This window comes from Microtus oregoni, unplaced genomic scaffold, assembly GCF_018167655.1.
Source record: "Microtus oregoni isolate MIOR12 unplaced genomic scaffold, Mior012 000064F_ref0000363, whole genome shotgun sequence".
Lineage (NCBI taxonomy): Eukaryota > Metazoa > Chordata > Mammalia > Rodentia > Cricetidae > Microtus > Microtus oregoni.
Genome location: NW_024543874.1, coordinates 3,190,871 through 3,215,919, shown reverse-complemented (window position 1 = coordinate 3,215,919; position 25,049 = coordinate 3,190,871). Strand labels below are relative to the sequence as shown.

The following is a 25,049-nucleotide window of genomic DNA, read 5'->3' as shown; positions in this document are numbered from 1 at the left end:
CCCGCAGCCCCTGGGCTAAGAGCACGTGCCGCCTCTCCGCAAGCCCCGACTACATCTCCCACAATGCCGTGCGTAGCGGGCCCTGCCCGCGGAATTGGGGCGGGGGTGGGGAAGGGCGGCCGGGAGGCGGAGCGGAAACGGGGAGCAGAGTCTCCGGGCGCCGAGCGCTCTCCGTGTTACCTCCGTCCCGGCCCGGAGGCTGTTGCGGCGCCGCTAACACCCGCGGCGGGCTGTGACTGCAGCTCCAGCTCGCGAGCCCCGCGGAGGGCGGCCCGCGTGATTGACAGGAAGCCCGTGGGCCAGGTAACGTGGAGGGGAGGCGGGAGGCGGTGTCCTCGCGGCCCGGGCTCTGCCGCCGTGACAGCCGAGACTCCCGGGCCGGGCTTGGCGGCTCTCCGCGGGGATGTGCAGCCGCCGCGGCCGCGCTCACTTGTGCTCTGTTCTTGACAGCTCATTTCTCCGGTTGGGAGAAGGATCGTGAAATGCCCTTTAAATCTGCCAAACTCTTCTCCTGGAGGCTGGTGGGGGCGGTGGTGGTTGAGTGGTCAGGCTACCGGGATTCGAACCCTTGGCGCTGCTTCCATCAGGCTAATCAAAGGCTTTAAGCCGGATTTGTTTCATCCAGCAGATGGAGATAACACATAGTTTTAAGTTGTTAGATTTACGAATAATAAACTATAACACCATGAGCGCTTCATGTAATGAAAAGATGTTTTGAATGCGATACAAAGTAGTGTGCACTTGTGTATGTGTTCTCTTGTTCAATCATTATTACTCTAAGTTGTGTGTTGACTTTATATTGTACTCACCTTACATGCAAACAATTCCTTAAGACAGCGGTTCTCAATCAGGGGCTCGAAGGACCCTTCACAGGGGTTGCCCAGGATCATCTGCATATCAGATATTTACATTATGATTCATCACAGTAGCAAAATTACAGTTATGAAGTAGCAACGAAAATAATTTTATGGTTGAGGGTCGCCACAACATGAGGGACTGCATTAAAGGGTCAGGGTCACATCATTAGGAAGGTTGAGAACCACTGTGTTAAAAATTGCTGGCTTCTCAATTTCCACCCTTTTAAGGTAGCTGAGAGTGGTCTAAGGAAATTGATGACTCGGCTCTCCTCGGGATCAGCTCTGGAGATACAGTACAAGGACTCACTCACCTTCCCCCACTGCCCCAGCCTTGTCTGTGGGAAACCCCAACGAGGGGATTAAAGGCTTTGTCAGTCAGCACCCAAGCCCTTTGCAGCCTTCCCTATGGCAACTTTCTGTACTGTTTCTCACTGGTCCACAGTCTTTACCCCACTTAGGATTTCTGCTTCCAAGTTTTTGTCCTCGAGAATGCCCACACTGAGTGACTGCAGTAAATCCGATGGGGAACCACTTCAACATGCTCGCTGTAGTCCCCGTGATGTCAGCTGCTTTTGCGCTGTTTTCTCAATCTTACTGACATTGGTGATGACTTTTCAAGGAAATCTTTATAGATCTTTAACTGGGTTTCCTTTTCATTTAAGATGTTTGCTCTGTGTGGACTATTTTGAGTGGAGACACGCTTGTGCAGTATGTGGAATAACTGAGTATTGTTTTGGATGGACAGTTGTGGGGCAGTGGAGTTGATGGGCCAGATGGGGCGACTGCATAATGTCCTTAGGTAAAAGGAAGACTTCTAATGGCTATTGGAAGAGTGACATAGTTAATGAAGGGGAAGTGTGGAAGAAGGTGTAGGCACGTAAACATTCCCGATAGCCTTAACGTGTGTGGCAGAAACACTGATTTTGAAGAAAAACGTTTCTGCGTGTTGCTGAGTGTAGCAGAGGAGACAGTAATGACTACAGAGAAAGGAGCCCTTGGTTCCTGTCCTGCGCTGCCACCTTCTCTATGACCTTAGCTCTGCTCTCACTGCAGTTCCCTTTGCTTATCTAAAGCAGTGACTTGGTCGATCCCGGGACTCTTCTGTCTTAGGCTTCCAAAGCATCCATTTTAATGTAGGGGAAGAAGATATTTGCGCCCTCCTTCCCTGCCCTCCAGGTTATATAGTTCTTTCCGTCAAGATAGAAAAGGAACTCGTGAAAGAGCTGTACGCCTGCAGGAACCACGATCCCTGCCGACCAGTGCCCGAGCTCTTTCTGTACTGACTTCCTGTCGTCCCCCTTTTGCTGGTGGTCCTGGGTACCTGCTCTTGTGCATAACTTTAAGTTTTTTTCTCTCTGGCCTCTTTTTGTAGAAGGCCTCTGGCAGGGGTGCCCGTTGCTAGTCTAGTTAGCTGTGGAAAGGGGTGTAGGGCCGCCATGTAGTACAGGTTCTGACTGGCTCAGGCTGTGAGTGAAGTGTCTGATGCTGCATAATGTATTTTAGATTAAGCTCTCACTGCAGGACGGCCATGAAGTGCTGTCCTACTGCTGTAGTGCTGCTGGTTTTATCTCTGCCTCACTTTACCCCCACCCCTTTTTGAGTTTATCTATATCTATCTGTCTATCGATCCGATCAATCGTCTCACCATGTAGCCTTGGCTGGCTGGAACTCACTGGGTAGACCAAACTGGTCTCCAGTGTACAGAGATCCACCTGCCTCTGCCTCCCTAGTGCTGCTATTAAAGGCACGAGCAATCATGCGGAGTACTTTAAGGTACTTCATTCCTTTTTTAAAAATTCCATTTGTTTTTCTTGTGAGGAAGGGTTTCTCCGTGTAGCCCTGGCTGTATTGGAGTTCACTCTGTAGACCAGGCTGGCTTTGAACTCACAGAGATCCTCCTGCCTCTGTCTCCTGAGTGCTGGGATTAAAGCCACCACCGGCTGGCCTATTTTTGTAACTTTTACTGTTTCTGTTTTTCCTCCCTTCCCAAAAATGCCATCCAAAAATGATATCTGTGTGTTACCTCAGCAGGAACGCTGTGTAGCTGTCTTCAAGGCATTACAATTTGGTTTTTTAATCTTTATTTCTTGGCAGTGTGGACTGAACCCCAGTAGCTACATACCCCCAGGCCTAAGACATCTTCAAGTTTAGACTGAATTACAGAGTGGATAGCTCTCGCCTATGTTAATTTTTCCCAGCAGATGTTTGCTTCAGGCAGTGCTGTGTCCAGGAAATATTTTAGGACCCTGTCCCCAGAAACTCCCTTCCAGGACCAAGTCCAGTGTGTGTGTCTGTGTGTGGCTTAGCTCTGTATGCTGTCTCGGAGAGTGCTGTGTGTTCCTCTGAGCGCTTGTGAGCACGCCATGTCCTTTTTATGACACACGTGTGCCTCTGTGGCTGTGGAGTCCTTTGGAGACTAATGGGCAGGAGCAATTCTTAGAGCACCTGAGACTGAGTGAGGGCTGCCGCTGGGTAATATTCATAACAGCACAAAACCGAGCCCTGGAGCGAGGCAAGCTGAGATGCGAATGGGAGATTTAAGGTAGGATTAGCCATCTGTTAGTGTTTTTAGTGTTGCTATTACAGTGTTTGCATAAAAATGCATGGAAATTTTTCATGGAAGGCAGTTTGAAATGCTGTTTTTTTTTTTAAATAGCTTTTAATACTACAACTCAGCAAGAAATCTTTAGATTTCATAGATTTATAGCTGCATGCTTGTCTATGTAAAAACAAATATCCCGAGAAAGTCTGTAGTGTATACAGTTTGCTCTGATGATTTCTGTTTTGTTTTCCAAAACATTGCTCGTTGCAAATAATCTGTTATGTTCCCTGCTTTTGAAAAGCAGTGGGGCCCTGAGTTGAGAGTTTGGCTGTCTCGGTTTTCACTGTTCCTTTGATGTCGTTGGATGGTTCTTGCTCCCTTGCTGCTCTCCTTCCTGCCTTTTTATAATTCTAGTTTAAATATTTCATGATTTGTTGGCTTTCTTTTTTTTTTCTAGTAATAATGCTGGCCTAACGTGTTTATCTTTTGATTTTGGACTGTGTAGAAACCACTAAAATGTTGCTCAACTCCTTGGCTTTTTGCATGGTGTGTACTGTTTGGTAAGATGGTAAGAAGTGTAGGAGAGCCGGGCGATGGTGGCACACGCCTTTAATCCCAGCACTCGGGAGGCAGAGGCAGGCGGATCTCTGTGAGTTCGAGACCAGCCTGGTCTACAGAGCTAGTTCCAGGACAGGCTCCAAAGCCACAGAGAAACCCTGTCTCAAAAAAACCAAAAAAAAAAAAAAAAAAAAAAAAAAGAAGTGTAGGAGAGCTCTGAACAGCACTTCCCTTTTTTTTTTTCCCCCCTCAAGACAGGGTTTCTCTGTTTAACAGTTCTAGCTGCCTGAAACTAGCTCTTGTAGACCAGGCTGGCCTCCAACTCACAGAGATCCACCTGCCTCTGCCTTCCCAGTGCTGGGATTAAAGGATTAAAGGTGAGCGGTGCTTTCATTTAAAACAGTGGTTCTCAACCTGTAGGTTATGACCCCAAGAAGGGTCAAATATCAGATATTTAGATTATAATTCATAACAGCAGCAAAATTGCACTTCTGAAGTAGCAATCAAATACTTCCTCAACATGAGGAAGAGTCCCAACATTGGGAAAGTTGAAAACTACTGCCCTTTTTTCTTTTTTTTTTCTTTTCCTTTTTTTTTAAAAAGATAGCCTCACACTATGTAGCCCTGGGCCTCGAACTCAGACCTTTTTGTTTCTGTGTCCTGCACACTGAACTATATAGGCATGCACCACTACACTCTGCTTTCTGTAATGATTTTATAAGTTGTTGTGGGGATATTAAAACCTGTAGCACATACAGAAATTTAGAAAACACTTCTGCCAGTATTTGCTGTTTGACACATTGTGCTTAAAATATTTAGTGACAGTTTTCCGTTAACTTTCTGGGAATTGCTAGGTAGACTTAGTCTGCATCTGGCTGTTCCGTTCCCCTCTTCTATTAAAAGACACAAAGTAGAGTATTTTTGTGTGTGTGTTTGTAAAGACCTCCATGTCAGATCGTGGCTGAAGGGACACTAGCTCACTGGAGCAGGTGGCTCTGGGAGGCGGAGCCCTTCTCCCCCAGGCCATTGGGTTACATTTCTACAGCTAGCCACCAACGTCTATTCCCTTATTTGGCTACTTCCTCCTTCTGAGGCTGACTACCAAGACCCACCTAAAGTATTGAAGTCCAGCAATTAAAAGCCCCCTTTGGGTAACTAACATGTCCAATTAAAATCAAACGCCTCATCCTCACGTGGTGTTTCCATTTTTACCTTTATAAACAGCCATTTTCCTATGGGCCACATCTGTCTCCTTCTTATCCTCCGTCCCGCGTTCCCTCCCCTTCTCCCTCTTCCTTATCTCCTGTCTTTGTCCCTTATCCCTGTCCTCTGGGGTAAATAAATCTCCTTTGTGCTGAGGACTTGGTTTTGGGGTGTCCTGAGCCGAGTCTGAGGTTCCTTACAGTTACTGACTCCATATGTTACCAGGTTGCCTGACAAGTTCTTAAGAAAGGGTCACAGGGACTTTGGGGTTTCCTGCTATATGTGAGGGGAAAATGTCGTTTTTCTATCAAAGGTAGACAGCCAACCGCGGCCCAAATTCCGCACATCTCCCACGCTTCTCATCACTCTTCCACCTTGTAAAACTTCTATGCAAATCTTTCCCTTTCCCCACATTTGTTTATACAAAGCCAGCTCGCCTTCCCTCCCCAAAACGGAGTGGCACACCCCACCTTTCCCTCATTTTTTTTTTGCATGGTTCTTTTAAAACTCCTCAATTGGGAATGACTGTGAGATCAGACCCCAGCCAATCTGGAAGAGTTGTGCTTGCTGGCCTGGTTTGGGGTCTTAGTATTTATTTATTTAAAGTGTAAGATTGTGTGTGTGAGAGTGTAGTGTGTGTGTGAGTATGGTGTATGTGTGGTGTATGTGTGTTGTGTGTGTGTGTATGTGGTGTGTGTCTGGTGTGTGTGAGTATGGTGTGTGTGTGGTCAGCCTTTTCAGGCAATTTCTGGGGATCAAACCCAGGCCTTGATGCTTATAAGGCAAGTGCTTTACCAGCCTTGATCTTTATTCTTAGATCCTTCTTATAGCAACTTTGTAATGCTTTGATTTATGTAAGTAAAATGTATTTGGAACATAATGGATCAATAATAAATTAATGAATAGTCCACTAAGAAATTGGTCAACCTCTGGATCATTGCCCTAATACTCTTACAGTATTTCTTTTAGTTTTTATTTTTTGGTTTTTCGAGACAGGGTTTCTCTGTAGCTTTGGAGCCTGTCCTGGAACTAGCTCTTGTAGTTCAGAATGGCCTCAAACTCACAGAGATCCGCCTGTCTCTGCCTTCCCAGTGCTGGGATTAAAGGCATGCGCCACCACCACCGGTTTAGTATTTTTTAAAAAGAAAAAGACAAAAACTATGGTGGTAGCTCAGAACCCCTTAGTGACGTGTTGGCCTGCCAGCTTTCTAGGTAGTGACTCTTCTCTCATCTACATCACTTCCCAAGTGCTGGGCCAGTATTGAAACAAAGAAAGATGGGGTGTTTAAAGCACAGGTTCTGCTGTCATTTTAAGCTTTGTATTTTATATAGAAAAACACATTGAATCCTTTTTTTTTCCCTAGTTGAGGCTAATAATTATTTCTTCTCTAACCCCTGAAAGTATGTAACCTTTAGTTGCTGAAAGTTCCAGCTCCTTGTCTGTCTGGCTTAAGTCCCAGCAAATGGGGACATGTGTTTATCCTGACACTAGAGGGGTTCAGCGGAGTTGGCTTTTCCCCTTTAGGCTTGCCCAGTCAAAAAGTGGGGCTTGGTCATCCTGGTAGTAACAGCTTGTGTTGTTTACTGGGGTAAAAGTCACTGGTTTTCTACCTCCCACGCCCAGGTCCAAGCAGAGGGTTCAGATGTCACACCTGATGGAGTGATTTATACATTGTAACTGACCAGCCTCCTGCTGCTCTCGCTGTTGCCTTCCTTTCTGAAGGGTCTGGCATGAGCCGTGTTCTCTGTCTTTGCTGTACACTGAGCACTAACCCCAGTGTTCTTTAAAAGATACTGCTAGCAGCAGGCGTGGTAGCACGCATCTGTAACCCCAACACTTGTAAAGGCTGAGGCGAGATGACAGGCCAGCCTGAGGTGCATATTTTAACCTTTGTCTCGAAGCACTGACGCCTGTAAACACTGATGCTGGCTGGGACCGTGTTTTTCCACCTCGTAGGAAGGCTCACCGGCACATCATTAAAAAGCAAAACGAAAGCAAAGATGAGGCTTGGTTTCCATCCGCGTTCTCATTCATTTGGTATGGGGTGTGATTTGGTACTGGGATTATAGAAAATCTGGCCAGGTGATGTTATGTAAAACATTACCTGAGAAAGACCTAAGGCGGATGCGTACCTTTAAAAACCTTAGTTCCTTCTGCCTGTGTTGCTTGGACTTGCTTGTAGGGTTCTCACACTGGTTCTCAGGTTCCGAGTGCTTCAGGGAATCCTCTTGGACTTAGGGACTTTTCAGCCCTTTGTCAGACACAAGCTGGCTCCTGGACATCTTTTTAACTTGGGAAAGTTCTAGAGTTCTTTCTTCTGTCAGTCGTCCATTTGATGTCCTTTCAGAATCCTCTGGTGTAGAGTTGGATCAGGGCTCCCAGCCCCACAGACCTTTGTTATTCTCTGGACAGCTGTTTTTATTTGACGGTTCTCCCAGTGTGTTTTGGTCTTACGCAGCAGTGGGTTTCCCTGCCGTCTTCGTACATATAGGGTGCCCTTTCATGGTGTTCGCTCCATCCCTTGCTCTCTCTTTGCCCTCCCTCTTTTTTCTCTTATACTCCAAATTGTTCCCCCTTCCATTTCTTTCTTTTAAAGTCAGCCGGCACCTATAAGAGAAAATATAACACTTGGTGAGACTAGCCTGTTCCTTTCTGGTGATTTCCAGTTCTGTTCATCTTCCTGAGAGTAAGTTTGTTTTTCATTATGGCTGAGTAAAATCTATTGTGTGTATATATACCACATTGACCAAAACCTTTTTATAATAAATGTCTTATTACCGTGAGCATTAGTGAAGCAGACACTTCCAAATTGCAGATCATAGATTCCTTATCATGTTTATGTTTGTCCAAGACCCTGACACCCTACAGAGGTGGGCATTTTGTGAGGTGGGCGTTTTATTCTGTGGAAGGCTGAGTATTGCTAACAGTAGAAAAACTCCTAGTCAAGAAAGGGATCTGGCCCGGGTGGAGACCTAGCTTTCCAGCTGGGCATGGACAAGGCTTGACCTAAGAATTACCCTAGGGGTTGGAGAGATGGCTCAAAGGTTAAGAGCACTGACTGCTCTTCCAGAGGTCCTGAGTTCAATTCCCAGCAACCACATGGTGGCTCACAGCCATCTATAATGAGATCTGGTGCCCTCTTCTGGCATGCAAGCATACATGGAAGGAATGTTGTATACATAATAAATAAATAAATCTTAAAAAAAAAAAAAAAGAACTACCCCAGTAGGCACACTAACGAGGTTGGTGTAATAATTGGTCCTCCAGTGTGCCTGTGCCTCTCATCAGGAGCCTGCTGGGGCTCGGAATTAGTCAGGAAAGTGTCACTTCTCTTTTTAGTTTCCTTTTTCTAAACATGCTTTCCTTATTACCTTGAACTGCCCTGATAGTCTGTGCTTCTGTGCTCTCTCTAAAGCTCCCTGTTGCTGCTGTCTCACCTTCCCTGCTTGCTTCAACTAAATCTGTGGAGAGCTCCAGTTTGCCTGCCCTGGGGCTTTTCCGGCTTTCCTTTGGGCCTGTTTTTTTTTTTTTTTTTTTTTCTTCAAGACAGGGTTTCTCTGTAGCTTTGGAGCCTGTCCTGGTGGCTTCACCACCGCCCAACTCTGGGCCTGTTCTTAAAATCTTTTTATTAATAAGATTAAGAACCCTGCCAGGCAGTGGCGATACACACCTTTAATCCCAACACTTGGGAGGCAGAGGCAAGTGGATCTCTGAGTTCAAGATCAACCTGATTTACAGAGTGAGTTCCAGGACAACCAGGGGTACACAGAGAAACCCTGTCTTGAAAAACAAACAAATCAAAAACCAAACCAAACAAAAGGACCCCAAGAGGACACCCGGATTCCCCCCATATCAGTATCAGAGACACACTCTGTAGAATCCATATTGGGAAGTTCTTGACTTTATGAAGGTCTTTTTTTCTGACTGGTGGTGTAATCAGATCTTATGTTGGTCAGAGTCCAGTGTCTTACACTGTGTGATTATCTTATCTGGGATTGAGTAATTCATTGAGATTTGTTTTTTAATTGGGCAACAGTAAAAGATTCTCAAATGTACCGCAGTCAGAAGTGAATTCAAAACTCAATGTGCGGTGAACCCGAGGTGTGTGTGGCAGCGCTCGCCCATGCTGCGTTGTGTAGCCTTGGTTCTGATCACGTAGCATGCCACTCTGCAGTGTGCATGCCCTCGTGCTGTTTTAAACACACTGCTCGTAGTCCAAGACTATTGCATGTCGTAATTGCAGCATGTCCACCGTGCACACAGCTTTCCTGCCTATATGGTTTACTTCGGAAAACAAAGGCCTTACCGCTTTCCTGCGTGTCAAGTTAGTGTGCATTTGGATTGCTTTCTCTCCCCCTTCCTTCCTCTTTCTTAGCTGTCATTTAAATCTTCATCTGCTAAAAATACCGAGCTGGTTGCAGCCATGCCGCTTTTGAACGACCTGACCAACTCAGGGGAGTCCAGGCGCTCTTTTCATGGTGCTAAGACACACAGTGTTCTCTGCAGCTTGTGTTTGAAGATACAGAAGAGCCAGTATACATCGAAAGAAGTATGTGAATCTGAGGTCAGCCTGATGGACATAGTGAGTTCCAAGCCATCCAGGGCTACACAATGAAAGCTTGTCTCAAGTAAAACAAAAAATTGAAAGCATCTATGCTAGGAAGCTAATTTCTTGGGTAGAACTCTAGAGTAGTCCTCCTTCCTAACCCAGTATGTGCTATTTATTGCTCCATGGGCTTGGTTTTTTGCTTTGTTTTTATCTTGCTGTGTAGCCGAGACAGACTTGACGTTGCCCTGCAGCCTAGGCTGGCTTGCAGCTTGCTGTGCTGACTCTTCTTCCACGCACTGAGTTGCTGGTGTGTGCCTCTGCAGCTGATTTGTCACCTTTACGCTATTGTACTGTGTGAACCTTTAGTCATGGTCGCAAAATAGGTTATGTTTAGTTTGTTATTTCCTAGTAAATGGATTAAAATTGAGGTTATTTGTTGTCATTGCAGAAATGCAAACCTAAGGGTCCTTTCAGTAAGCCATGAAGTAGTCATGGGGAATGCACTATGGATTTTTACTTCGATATTTTTTTTCCCCTCTGGGTACTGGGTGCTTCAGTGGTCTATAAACATTATTTTTAAATTTCAGGTCTTTCCAAACTTCATGGTTGGTTTTACCTTCCCTTTCACTTGTCTTCTTTCCATGTTATGTTGGATGCTCCGTAGGGTTAATGCATTCATTCTCATCATGACCACCTTCTAGTGGCAGACCCGGATGTCGGCCCACGCCTCATTATGGACATTCTTGATAGAGAGGCATTTCAACTTTCTGTATTTGCTTTTCATCATTTCTAACTTTTATTTTGACATCCCTGTTTTTGTTTAGGACTACCTTTGTGGCCATGTTTGAACAGACAGACCGTGGAGACCTTGTGTTGTCTGTGAACCTTATGAATGACTTTAGTAGCAGATGAGAAGTTGTTCAAAGTTTATGAGTGAGGTGGCACATTTTCAGATATTCTCAATGAATTTGTATTTATTTCTAGTTTAATTTTGAAAAATGTATGTAAATGGAACTGATAGGTGATCAGGAAGCTTGTTATGTGGCAGAGAAAGTTGTCAGGGAAGATGGCTTAATAACAAATCAGAACTCTAGAACTTTCATTGTCTTGCCCATCGAGGTGATAATGGCCCCTTTGTTCTTCCTTTACAGGTCTGTCAACGCGGAGGAGGCAGCCGTGCTGAAGATGGATACACAGCACTAGGGAGCTTTTCCTTTCCGCTCAAAATTGTTTCCAGTTACTGCTTCTCAATCAAATCTGCTTGCTTCATCAGAAATGATTTTTACAATCTCAAGGAAAAATATGTCCCAGAAGCTGAGCTTCCTGTTGCTGGTGTTGGGACTCATCTGGGGTCTCCTGCTGCTTCACTACACTTTCCAACAGCCGCGACATCAGAGCAGCGTCAAGTTACGGGAGCAAATCCTAGACTTAAGCAAAAGATACGTGAAAGCCCTGGCGGAGGAGAGCAAGAGCGTTGTGGATGTGGACAGTGGAGCCTCCATGGCAGGCTACGGTAAGAACCGCGGATGTCTCCGTCTTCTCCTTTCCAGCCCGCTCCTGTGTGAGCTCAGCATCCATGTGTGCTTTTTATAAACTGGTTTTTAAAAAAACTGCAGGTATATATTTTTTGAGTGTAAAGTACGCATATAATACTCGTATATTTCTCACCCAGATTTGTTATTAATATTTCACATTTATTTATATTCTAAGTAAGTTGTAGAAATTGTGGCATTTCACTACTATATTCACCTCTTTAAAATATATATGTATAAAGTGTATTATGTGTATTTCAAAGTGAATATGTAATACAGTCTAATTGTTTATATATATTTTCCTAATTTTTCTTTTTGATTTCTCGATATAAAACATCAATGGACAATATTTATTAAGTCTCAAGAAGCAGGATTTCCTATAGTTCCAGCATTGCTCATTGCAGTCTCCCTTTCAGAGCCTAGGTTCCTGTTGTTTTAAGTTTTGCTTTGTTTTGTTTTTTGAGGCAGGATCTCTACACGGCTGTCTTGAAACTTACTCTGTAGACCAGGCTGGCCTTGAACTCACCTGCCCCTGCCTCTGGGATTAAAGGTGTATACCACCACAGTTGGCTTCCCAACTCTCCCCGCCACTGAGACAGGCTAGCTTTGAATTTACAAAGATCCATCTGCCTCTGCCTCCCAAGTTGCTGGGTTTAAAGGTGTGTGCTTCCACAGCCCCACTTGTTCTTCCTTGTAGATGAGGTGGGGAGTGAGGAATTCCAGAAGGCTGAGATGGGGAGAGTCATGAGTCTGAATGAAGCCTGCTCAATCGGTGCTGAGACTCAAACCCAGGGCCCTCAATAATGCTAGTCAAGCACTGTAAACCAAGCCATAGCCCTCGCCTGTTTTATTTAATTAATCATTTATTTTGAGGCAGGGTCTTGTGTATCCCAGGTTGGCCTTGAACTTATGATGTAATTGAATATGGCCTTAAATTTCTGATCTTTCTTCCTCTATCCCCCTAGTACTGGACTGCAGGTCTTTGCCACAATTCTTGGTGTATGTGTTATCAGACTTAGGGTTTTGCTCACTGGGTGAGCACTTTATTACCTGACTTATGTGCTCAACTCTATTTTTGAGCTAGGTTCTTGCTTTGTAAATTAGGCTGATCTTGAACCTTTCCTGCCTCCTGTGTGTCTTGGGGTTGGGCACCTGTATTAAGTTTGTTGGGTGTGTATCACTTTCTGTGCAAGCCGCCTGTCTTCCTCCAGCAGAGGTATTTCCAATCTTGAGGAAAGGCCTTGCTCACAGCAGGGATCATAACTGCTGTGAGTCAAGAGTACAATAGCTTGTCATTCCCAGGTCACTCTCATGTTCTTTCTGCCCTTCTGTGGTATTTCCTGAGCTGTGGAGGATGTGTAGATACCCTGTTTATGGTCCCCACATGAAAAAGAAAAGGCCAGCAATGGCAGAGCACACCTGAAACCCCATTAGGAAGGTGGAATCAAGAGGATCCCTGGAGCCTACTGGCTAGTCAGTCTAACTGGATTGGCAGATTCTAGGTACAGTGTGAGATTCTGTCTCAGAAATGAGCCAAGGTTGAGCATAAGTGGCTGTCGAATTGCTCAGCCATGAATTGGGCATCTCTATCCCCTTAGCCCTTTGCTCTTTTGGGGCAAGGTTTTGCTTTGTAGCTCAAGCTAGCCTTGAACTCAAGATTCTTCTGCCTTAACTTCCCAAGTGCTGGGATTATAGGCATGTATCCTAGTGTCCAGCTTTATTTATCTCTGTACAATGATATATATTCTTTTCTGGGGGAGCTAATATTGATTGCCTTTTTTGAAAATTGTCTTAGGGTTTTATTACTGTGTACACCATATAAAGGAAAAAGAAAGCATTTAGTTGGTGCTGGTTCACTGTTTCAAAGGTTTAGTCCATTGTCATTATGGCAGAAAGCATAGTGGCAGACAGTGCTGGAGAAAAGCCGAGAGTTCCACACCTGGGTCTGTAGGCAGAAGGAAGAGAGAGCCACTGGGCCTGGCTTGGGTATTTGAAACCAAACCCAAAGCACACCCATGGTGACACACTCCTTCCAACAAGGCCACGCCTCCTCCAACAAGGCCACGCCCACTCCAACAAAGCCTCCCTTCCTATTACCATATCATTTCATAATCGTTCAAATATGAGTCTGTAGGGCCATTCTTACTTAGACCATCCAAAAGTAGATTTTTTTCAAGCAATATATTCTTATGGTTTTCCCTCTCCTAGTTCCTTCATACTCTCCTCTCAATTTGGATCCATATATTTTCTCTCATTAGAAAACAGATAATCTAAAGACTAGTAATAATATGATAAGTCAAGAACAAACAAAACAGAATATGACAAAACAACCAAACAAGAAGAGCCAAAGAAAAGAAAGCATAAGAAACATATATAGACACATACACATTTGCACACATGGGAATCCTATAAAAACAACACCAAAGCTGAGCATAGTGGCTCACACCTTTAAACCCAGAAACTTGGGAGGCAGAGGCAGATGGATCTTTGTAAATTCAAAGCCAGCCTGGTCTACATAATGAGTTCCAGGACAGCTAGGACTACATAGTGAGACTCTGTCTGGAACAAAACAAAACATAGTGACCCTGATCCCCCAACAAAACCAGAAGCCATAATATATTTGCAAAGGACTCGTAAGTTAAAAAAAAAAAATGCCCTGACTTAACATTATGAGACTTGGAACCTCCAAAGGCTCTGTTGAGTTTGTTTTCTGTTGGCCATCTATGCTGGACGTGGGGCCTACTCTTAAGAGTAGTTTGCTTGGAAGGCAGAGGCAGGTAGATCTCTGTGAGTCAAGGCCACTCTGGTCTACAAAGTGAGTTCCAGGATAGCCAGGGCTACACAGAGAATTCCTGTATAGACAAACAAAAAAAAAAAAGAAAAGGAAAAAGTAGTATTCCCCAGTGAGACTCCCTTGGAGAAAAATTAATTTACAAGTGGCTATCAGTTAGAGATAGCTTCTGGGTAAGGAATGGGGGTACGGGTGCTCTAGAACCCTGTCTGGTGCAGATCCATGCAGGACCTGGGCATGCTACCTCATTCTCTGTGAGTTCTTATGGGCATTGGTCCTGCTGTGGTTGGGTGTTGATTCCTTGATTTCGTCCATTCCCTCTCGCTCTTAACTCTTTCTGCCTCCTCTTCTGCAGGGCTCCCTGAGCTGTGGTGGGAGGGATTTGATGGCAGTAAACTGTTTAGGTCTGAGTGTTCCAAGGTCTCTCACTCTCTGCACAGTGTCTGGCTGTGGGTCTCTTCTGTGGGTCTGGCTGTTGTTCCCACCTGCTGCAGGAGGAAGTTTCTCTGATGATGGCTGAACAAGGCACTGATCGATGAGTATAGCAGAATGTTTTTAAGAGTAATTTTAGGGGCTGGAGAGATGGCTCAGAGGTTAAGAGCACTGCCTGCTCTTCCAAAGGTCCTGAGTTCAATTCCCAGCAACCACATGGTGGCTCACAACCATCTGTATGGGGTCTGGTGCCCTCTTCTGGCCTGCAGGCATACACACAGACAGAATATTGTATACATAATAAATAAATAAATATTTAAAAAAAAAAAGAGTAATTTTATTGGTATGTTCTTTTTGTAGAGCAATTGGTATTTGGTTTTCCCCTAGGTCTCTGGCCTGTCTCGTCTCAAGTTCTTGGTCACCCAAGCAGCGACAGGGATGGGCTCCATTCCATGGAGTGGGCCTTAAGTCAAATCAGATGATAGTTGGTTACCCCCACAAGCTGGTGCCACCATTGCACGAGCACATCCTGCAGCCAAGTCACCATTGTAGATCAAAGGCTTTGTATTTACCCCTCCTTTGGTAGTATCCAGGCATTTTTTTTTTTAAGTCTAGGTTCAAAAGTCCCCATAGTCTATCACAGTCTTAACAGTGTTTAAAAGTTCAAAGTTCAAAGTCTCTTCTGAAATTCATGCAATCTCTTAACTGCAATCTCCTGTAAAATCAAAATAAAAAATAGATTATATACTTCCAACATACAACAGCACAGGATATATATTGCCATCTAAAACATAGGGAAGGGGGCATAGTGAGGAAATATTGGACCAAAACAAGACCAAAGACGACCTGGGAAAACTTCAAACTCTGCATCTCCATGTCTGATATAGAAACACTCTTCAGTTCTCCAGCTGTGTTCAGTTTTGTTGACTGCAACACACTTCCTTCTCTTGGGCTGAGCTGATTCCGCTTCCTGTTAGCAGCTCTCCTCGGCAGGTATCCCACAACTCTGGCCTCTCTCATCTTGGGTTTTCCAAGGCAATCCAGGCTTCAACTTCATAGCTTCACACAATGGCCTCTCTACTAGGCCTCCATTCAGAGACACCCCTGACACTGCCTGGCCTCAGCGGCTTTCTTTAGGCACTGAGGCACATTCCATAACCCATTTCTTCTATCCTTAACTCCAAAGCCAGAACCACATGGTTGAAGTTGCCAAGTTCCACTTCCTGGGGCTGGAATATGGCCCCTCATACAGTTACATTTTCACCAGCTTTCTGTCCTTCACTGCCTAAGCTTGGCTGTCTTGAAACTTGCCCTGTAGACCAGGTTGGCCTCAAACCCAGAGATCTGGTAGCCTCTGACTTCACAATGCTGAGATTCAAGGTATGCCCCACCAAACCTGACTCTAAGTTTTTCTTTGTTTCTTTCCACAAGTGGGAAACTTGGCTGGGTGGGATCTTGCCCTGAGGTTAGCACTCACTTTATCTCTTTGAACACAGGACTTAAGCTCCATTCCACTTCTCTGTGCTATGTCTTTAATCCCAGCACTAGGGAGGCAGAGGCAGGCGGATCTCTGTGAGTTTGAGACCAGCCTGGTCTACAGAGCTAGTTCCAGGATAGGCTCCAAAGCCACAGAGAAACCCTGTCTCGAAAAACCAAAAAAAAAAAAAAAAAAAAACCAAAAAAAAAAAACCAAAAAAACTTACATTTTGTATTTTCATATAAATCTTTATAATCAGGAACACTAGTAACTGCATGAGTCTATACTAGGTTGTTTTGAGATTTTTCTCTGCCAATGGAATTAATTCTAAAACTCTTCACTTTAGCCTCATGCAGCTCTTCAGACAAGCCACTTTCTTCACTAAAATATCACAAAAATGATCTCTAGGCAACATACTAAAATTCTTCTTCTCTGAAACCTCTTGAGCGAGCCCCCATCACTTCAAATAACTCTTAGCACCTCTGTCTTCCATGCTTCTACTAGTATGGCCCATTAAGCAGTGCTTAAACATTGACCTGCTTTCTAATCAAAAGTACCAGAGTCCAAATTCCTCCAAACAAAAACATGGTCAGGAGTATCACAACAATACCTCAGTCCCTGGTTCCTACTTCTGTCTTAGGGTTTTTATTGCTGTGAAGAGACACCATGGCCATGGCAACTCATGAGAAAAACATTTCATTGGTGCTGGCTTACAGTTTCAGATGTTTAGTCCATTATCATGGTGGGGAGCATGGCGGTGTGCAGGCAGAAGTGGTGCTGGAGGAGTACCTGAGAGTCCTACGTCTTTTTGCTTTTTATTTCTTTTTCGAGGGGGTAGATGCTACAGCAGGCACATACGTGGAAATGTGACCCATGGAGTCGTTTCACTGTTTCTACCTTTGTGTGTATTCCAGGGATCGAACTCAGGTTATCAGGCTTGAATTGTTTGGTAGCAACTGCTTTCACCTGCTGAACTGCCTTGCTGACCCTGCATCCTTTGGAGCTCCAAAGCTTTTAGGTTTTTTTTTTTGTTTTTGTTTTTTGAGACAGGGTTTCTCTGTAGCTTTGGAGCCTGTCCAGGAACTAGCTCTTGTAGCCCAGGCTCGCCTCAAACTCATGGAAATCCACCTGCCTCTGCCTCCTGAGTGCTGGGATTAAAGGTGTGCGCCACCACTGCCCGGCAAGGTTTTAGTTTTTTTTGTTTGTTTGTTTGTTTGTTTTTTAATAATTGTGAATACCCATGAGATGATGTGGGGTTTTTTTGTAATGATGTATTTAACTTTATTTTATGTGAATTGGTGTGAAGGTGTCAGATCCTCTGGAACTGGATTTTCAGACACTTGTAAGCTGCCATGTGGTTGCTGGGAATTGAACCCAGGTCCTCTGGAAGAACAGTTAGAGTTCTTAACTGCTGAGCCACCTCTCAAGACCCAAGGTTTTAGTTTTTATGAAGTCCAGCATGCACTTTTTTTTTTGTTATGTCTCATACTTTTTCTGGTAATAGCACAGCCACCAGCAACTTTCTTAGCCAGTGTTTGATGGTTTTCCCTGGTGAGCAGAGACTGAGGGTTGAGCTGCCTTCTTGATCCAGGAGCAACAAAAAATAACAATATCAATTGCCACTATTGACTACCTAATATCTGTGGAATGCCAGTGAAAAACCTGAAGGGACAGTTTCACAAAGAACAGGTTTTTTTTTTCTTTTTTCAAGCTAGGAAAAGTCCACTTAACCCCCTTAACCATCCACAGAGGTTAAGAATTATAGTAACCATCATTTTTCGGGAAGAAATTCCAGTTAGAAGTAGGTGGCATGCCTGCCGCCCTGGCTAGGTCTCCTGAAGGTGCGGGGTCAGCAGTGGACACAGTGTGCCTTTCCACGAGGTCAGGATTCATGCAGTGACAGTAAATTCACAAGCTTTGTTGGTGTCATTGGCTGCAGGTTTCCAGATGGTTCTAGTTGTCCTTACAGTGAAGACATGAGATCTTTTATTCCAATCTTAATTGCTAATAACTCTGTAATAACACACACACACACACACACACACACACACACACACACACACACACAGAGAGAGAGAGAACAGCCGAAAAAGGTTGGCGGCACAGAGTTCAGAGAGGCCTCACCAAGGCTGAGGCGAGAGCTAATAGAAATCAGTCCCTGAAAGTACACCGGGTTCTGAGCATCTCAGTGGGAAAAGCTGCAGAGAAACTTGCCAAGGAAGAGCTGGAGATGGAGCTGAGAGCCTGAAGCTAAGCCCATAGGACTGGGCCATCCAGTCCAGGTGCGGGGTGGGTCTAGACGGATCAGGACAGCAGTTTGATTGGGTCTTCTCAAGCCGTGGGGAAACCTGCACTAAATTGCTGGGAGCAGTTTGGAGTCCTTTGTCTTGTCTTGGTACACACATGGGTGGTTGGAGGACAGCTGGTGGGCCCATCATCATCGTCTCAATGTTAGATGTCTCTCTTTTTTCTTTCTTTCTTTCTCTCTCTCTCTCTTTAAAATAATTTTTAATTTTTATTTTATAAGCAGTGGTTGGTGTTTCACTTGAAGGTCTATCTGTATGAGGGTGTCAGAAACTCTGGAACTGGAGTTACAGACAGTTGTGAGCTGCCATGTGGGTGCTGGGAACTGAACCCTGGTGCTGTGGAAGAGCAGCCAGTGTTCTTTTGAATTGATTTTTATTGAGCTCTACATTTTTCTCTGTTCCCCTCCCTGCCTCTCTCTCCCCTCCCCTTCAACCCTCTCCCAAGGTCCCCACGCTCTCAGTTTACTCAGGAGATCTTGTCTTTTTCTACTTCCCATGTAGATCAGATCCATGTATGTCTCTCTTAAGGTCCTCATTGTTGTCCAGGTTTTCTGGGATTGTGATTTGTAGACTGGTTTTCTTTGCTTTATGTTTAAAAACCACTTATGAGTGAGTACATGTGATAATTGTCTTTCTGGGTCTAGGTTACCTCACTCAATATGATGTTTTCTAGCTCCATCTATTGGCCTGCAAAATTCAAGATGTCGTTATTTTTTTCTGTTGTGTAGTACTCCATTGTGTTAATGTACTACATTTTCCTTGTCTATTCTTCGGTCAAAGGAAATTTAGGTTATTTCCAGGTTCTGGCTATGACAAACAAAGCTGCTATGAACATAGTTGAGCACATGTCCTTGTGGCACGATTAAGCATCCTTTGGATATATACCCAAAAGTGGTATTACTGGGTCTTGAGAAGTTGTTTCCTAATTTTCTGAGAAATCACCACACTGACATCCAAAGGGGCTGTACCAGCTTGCATTCCCACCAGCAATGCAGAAGTGTTCCCTTTACCCCACATCCTCTCCAGCATAATCTTGGCCATTCTTACAGGTGTAAGATGGAATCTCAGAGTTGTTTTGATTTGCATGTCTCTGATGACTAAGGATGTTGAACATTTCCTTAAGTGTCTTTCAGCCATTTTAGATTTCTCTGTTGAGAGTTCTCTATTTAGGTCTGTATTCCTTTTTTTTTTTTATTGGATTATGTGTTCTTTTGATGACCAATTTCTTGAGTTCTTTGTATATTTTAGAGATCAGACCTCTGTCTGATGTGGGGGTTTGTGAAGATCTTTTCCCATTCTGTAAGGCTGTCGTTTTGTCTTGTTGACCATGTCCTTTGCTTTACAGAAGCTTTTCAGTATCAGGAGGTCCCATTTATTAATTGTTGCTCTCAGTGTCTGTGCTGCTGGGGTTCTATTTAGGAAGTGGTCTCCTGTGCCAATGCGTTCAAGTGTACTTCCCACTTTCTCTTCTATGAGGATCAGTGTGGCTGGCTTTATGTTGAGGTCTTTGATCCATTTGGACTTGAGTTTTGTGCATGGTGATAGATATGGATCTATTTTCATTCTTCTACGTGTTGATATCCAGTTATGCCAGCATCATTTGTTAAATATGCTTTCTTTTTTACATTTGATATTTTTTGCTTCTTTGTCAAAGATCAGATGTTTGAAAGGGTGTGGATTAATATCCAGGTCTTTGATTCAGTTCCATTGGTCCTCCTGTCTGTTTTTATGCCAGTACCAGGCTGTTTTCAGTACTGTAGCTCTATAGTAGAGTTTGTAGTCAGGGATTGTGATGCCTCCAGAAGTTCTTTTATTGTACAGGATTGTTTTGGCTATCCTGGGTTTTTTGCTTTTCCATATGAAGTTGAGTACTGTTCTTTCGAGGTGTGTGAAAAATTTTGCTGGGTTTTTGCTGGGCATTGCATTCAATATGTAGATTGCTTTCGGTAAGATTGCCATTTTTACTATGTTAATTCTACCTACCGAAGAACATGGGAGATCTTTCCACTTTCTGGTGTTTTCTTCAGTTTCTTTCTTCAAAGATTTAAAGTTCTTATTATACAAGTCTTCCACTTGTTTGGTTAGAGTTACTCCAAGATATTTCATGCTGTTTGTGCAGCCAGTGTTCTTTACTGCTGAGCCATCTCTCCAGCCCTCTGATGCCTCTTTTTCTCTTTTTATTGCACCCAGGTTGAGGGTGTTGAATTCTTCTTGGGTCTGGTGTGTATCTTTTTGCTCATATGGAGAAGTTAATGGTCAATGTCTTGTGGTTATTGATGGCCAGGTTGTAGTTTCTACACACAAACAAGATCCTCTTGATGGAGTCAAGGACTGCTTGGTGACCTGGAGTCACCCAGGCAAACCTGGAAGTCACTGTATCAAACTCTAGAGTAACTTAGATCAGAACAGTCCTTTGAGCAGGTCACCCTATGCCCTGGCTCCCCATCCTTGTTCCAGTCTGAGGGTTCGTGTGTCTTGCTTGCATTTGGTTGATTTGTTTCCATAGCTCTCTTTATCTGCCTTTACGAGTACTTTACCTGCCTGGTCCAAGCCTTCTGTATACACTCCTCAAGAAACTCAGCATAGTGTGTCAAGAGGTGGCTCAGACAATGAGAACACTGGCTTTTCTTTCAGAGGTCCTGGAAGCACCCACATGGGGTTCACAACTATCTTTAACTCCAGTCTATGGATTCCAGCACCCTCTCCTGGCCTCTGGGCACCAGGCATACACATGGTGCATAGACATACATTCAAATAAAGCATGCATACACATAGAAGAAAATGCCTTTTTTTAAAAGTGAGAGACAGTCTAAATGTCCCTGATGTCTTGAGCCTGACTTCCAATCTGCTCTCAGAGGGTGAGTTCTGGTGTGTTTTAGCTCTCTTGCTAGCTTTCCCTGTCTGGGGTGTGAGTATGTTCTCTGGAGCATGTTTTCTTTCAGATGTCCTGATAATTGTTTGCCTCTTTCCCTTAAACTGTGAAGACACAAATATCAAGTGCTCTATTGCTATTTAATATGATTTATTCCCATTTTTCCCCTAGCGGACCTGAAGAGAACGATTGCAGTCCTCTTAGATGACATTTTGCAGCGCTTGGTGAAGCTGGAGAACAAGGTTGACTATATCGTTGTGAATGGCTCAGCAGCCAATACTACCAACGGCACCAGTGGGAACTTGGTGCCAGTAACCACCAACAAAAGGACCAGTGCATCCGGCAGTGTCAGATAGCAGTGAAGCCACCTTGCAGGGCTGACACCACTGTGGGATACATCCATCGCAGGACACCTCTTACACTGCTGCCTAGGACAGAGTAATACTTGACAATAAAAGCTCCACACATTTCCAAGGAGCTCGCTGGGCTCGTAGGACGCTAATTCTGTATATAGATGCACAGGCGTTATTAGCTGGCTTTCCCGCAAAGCTCTTCGATGCTGTTCTGTACATTTAATGGGACTTTGGTAACACAGTTGATGTGGTAAGCAGGGAGGCCATCCTTTGGTATTTGAGATCAGGAAGAAACAAAAACACTAGAAAGACATGGAATCCTTTCTATAAAATATTTATTTAAGTATATAACATGTTTTTCAGATAAGCGGACGATAAAGTTCCTGAATCATTCTGTCATCTGCCCTCATGATGTCCCTGTGAGTAGAAACATGCTTAGTTCCAATACTATATTTTGTTACTCAGATTATGAGCAGGAAAAGGAAGTATCATGTTGGAAATCATGTTTTAAAATAGACCCAAAGAATGTTTTCATTTGCACTATCCTTCAAAATAACTGAAGGTTAATTGTATATTTTTAAAAATAGCATTTGTAAGAGTATAATTTTGAAATGGGTAGCAGCCACTGTCCATAGCCTAACCATTTGGGACTATTTAATAGAGATGAGAGTAATCTCTAATCTCATACTTAAAAATTTCTTACATATATTCTGCATAATAACACATATTTTTATGATGGAAAGTAAAATGTGCATGATTTTTCACAATCATGATTGTTGATTTGAAAGTAAATTCCAATGTCATATGCTTGTAGTCATGGATACTCAGGAGGCTGAGGCAGGGGACTTGCAAGCTCACTGCCATCTTGGCCAAGAGCAGACCCTGTCTAAAATAAAGGAAAATATTTAGTCCGTGACTGTTTCTGCTATTAGGAAAGTGCATTGTTTCCATGTGGTGGTAAATGTTGCTTTGGTTATATTGGCGGGAGAAGGAAGAGATTGAGGACTTTAGTCAGATGTATATAATAAACATATTTGTGCTGCACAAAGCTGCTTGGATATGTTAATGTTAGTTGATGTGATGTAAGAGTATCCTGTGCTAGGAGATGCCAGGTTAGCTACTCTTTTATATAAATGACCCCTTTGCAAAATTAAGAGCATTAAAGTATAAATTATGAAGATTGATTATCTTTTTAGGGAAACAGCTACTGTATACAGCACAAGAAATCTTAATTTGATTAACTCTAATATAGAACAAAACATGTCTTTATTTAAATATCTTTTGTAGCAAATCCAATTGCTATATAGTATTCTATATTTTGTAGTATTTATTCTATATAATGATGGCTGAACTGCAGTTAGCCTCTAGATTTAGACTAAATTGAACTTAGTTTTCGATATTGTTCATTGTTATAATATGCTACCACAAATAGTAGCGGTGATTATTTTGTTAAAATAAGTATAAGAATATATTGTTTCTTGAAAGATAGCTGTCTGAAATGTCTTCCCTGTCCCTTTATGTGAAGAAATTATTGTCCACTAGGTGAAATCTGAAGCCCTTGTTCAGTCTCGAAGAGTTGTGAACATTTCTGGTTTTGTCATTGTTTTCAGGGATGAAATAAAATATATTGTTTGTATTTACAATTGGTCCATGTGTTTTTTTTTTTTAAATAGCGGCCGTTTCATTCCCAGCCCTTAATGACTAAAAATAATCTTTTTTTTTTTTTTTTTTTTTTTGTGACAGGATTTCTCTTTGTAACAGCTCTACTTGTCCTGGAACTTGCTTTGTAGACCAGGCTTGGCCCTGAACTCACAGAGATCCACCTGCCTCTGCCTCCTAAGTGCTAGGATTAAAGGTATGCACCACCACTGCCCAGTTGATGAAAGATAATCTTAATATAAGTTTGGGCTTTATTTTAACTTCAGATAACTTTTACGAAAAATTATAAAACAACAAGAAAATCCTAGGGGCTGGAGATGTGGCTAGTTGGTAGTGTGATTACCTAGTCTGCTTGAAGTCCTGGTTCCATCCCCATCCCCATAAACCAGTGTGTTGGTGCATGCCTGTAATCTCAGCCATGAGTAACTGAGTCTTAAGAACATTGGCTAGGTGATGGTCAGGGTCATACGTTGTATAAGAAAGCAGGCTGATCAAGTTATGGGGAGCCAGCCAGTAAGCAGCTCTCCCCTCCATGGCCTCCGCATCCTCCGCATCAGTCCTGCTTCTAGGTTCCTGCCCTGTTTGAGTTCCCATCCTGACTTCCTTCAGTGATGAACAGTGATACGAGAGTGTAAGCCAAATAAACCCTTTCCTCCCCAACTTGCTTTTTGACCATGGTATTTTGCAGCAATAGAGACCCTGATTAAGTCTAGACCCTCAAAGTCTAGAATTTTCCCCCTTAAGGCTGGGCATGCATCAAATCCACAGCCTTTCTGCATGGTGGGTGAGTCCTTTAACATCAGGTCCTAGCTTCGGGACTACACTTAAAATGTAGCATTATTATGTCACTTTTAAACGCCTAACTTGGGCTGGGGATGTAGTTCAGTTGGTAGAGTATTTGCCTAGTATGCATGAAGTCCTGGGTTCAATTCCCAGCACCACACAAACCAGGCATGGGGCACATGTTCTAATTCCAGCAGTGAGTGTCCTAGTTAGGGTCACTGCTGCTGTGATGAAACCGTAACCAGAGCAACTTGGGAAGGAAAGGGTTTATTTGTCTTACTTTCCTACATCACAGTTCATCATAAAAGGAAATCAGGCCAGGTACTCCATCAGGGCAGTGACCTGGAGGAGGAGCTGATGCAGAGGCCGTGGAGGGGTGCTGCGTACTCCTGAGGTACACACCTCATGGCTTGCTCGGCCTGCTTTCTTATAGAACTGAGGACCACGAGCCCAGGGATGGCACCATCCACAATGGGCTGCGCCCTCCCCCATCAATCACTAAATAAGAAAATGCCTTACAGGCTTGCCTACAGCCCAGTCTTTTGGAGGTGTTTCTCAATTGAGGTTACCTCCTGTCAGATTCATCTAGCTATGCCAAGTTGACGTAAAATTAGCTAGCACACTGGGCAGATTGAGAGACCAGCACTATAAATTTAAGATCTCCTCAGCTACATAGTAAGTTTGAGGCCAGTGTGGGATACACGAGACCCTAAAAATAATCAGACCTGTGACTTGTGCAGGCTGCGTGTCTCACCTGAGTCTTCCTGACATGATCCCTCCCACCATTCTGCTCTCTTCCTGTTCCATATGCAGCTTTCCCTTCCTAGAGCATTCTAGGCATGGGGTTGCCCTTGCAACCTCAGATTAGATATTCCTCTGCAATTCCCAGCCCTAGATACCTAGATGTTCATAATTCCCTTGAAGACATCAATATTGCTTTGTAAGGGACCTTTCCACCATCTTCTAGCACTGTTTCTCTCCATGGGTTTGATGTACCCGACATTAAATAGTGTATTAACTGTCTAATTTCCCTGATGCATCTTAGAAGTGAGGACTTCATTTGGTTCACTGATATGACGTGGGCATCCACAGCACTTTGGCGTTGAACGGGATCTGATAGCCTATTTAAAACAT

The 25,049-nt window shown here is 43.7% G+C and overlaps 1 protein-coding gene across 1 annotated transcript; it reads left to right on the top strand.

The window, feature by feature from the left end:
• The first annotated feature begins 125 nt into the window (after positions 1-125).
• On the top strand, positions 126-23,116 carry Ccdc126 (coiled-coil domain containing 126). The gene is made up of 3 exons (XM_041640519.1): positions 126-303; positions 10,862-11,223; positions 21,292-23,116. The coding sequence occupies exons 2-3, from the start codon at positions 10,986-10,988 to the stop codon at positions 21,474-21,476; spliced, it is 423 nt and encodes a 140-aa protein (XP_041496453.1). The 5' UTR covers positions 126-303; positions 10,862-10,985; the 3' UTR covers positions 21,477-23,116.
• Positions 23,117-25,049: the final 1,933 nt, after the last annotated feature.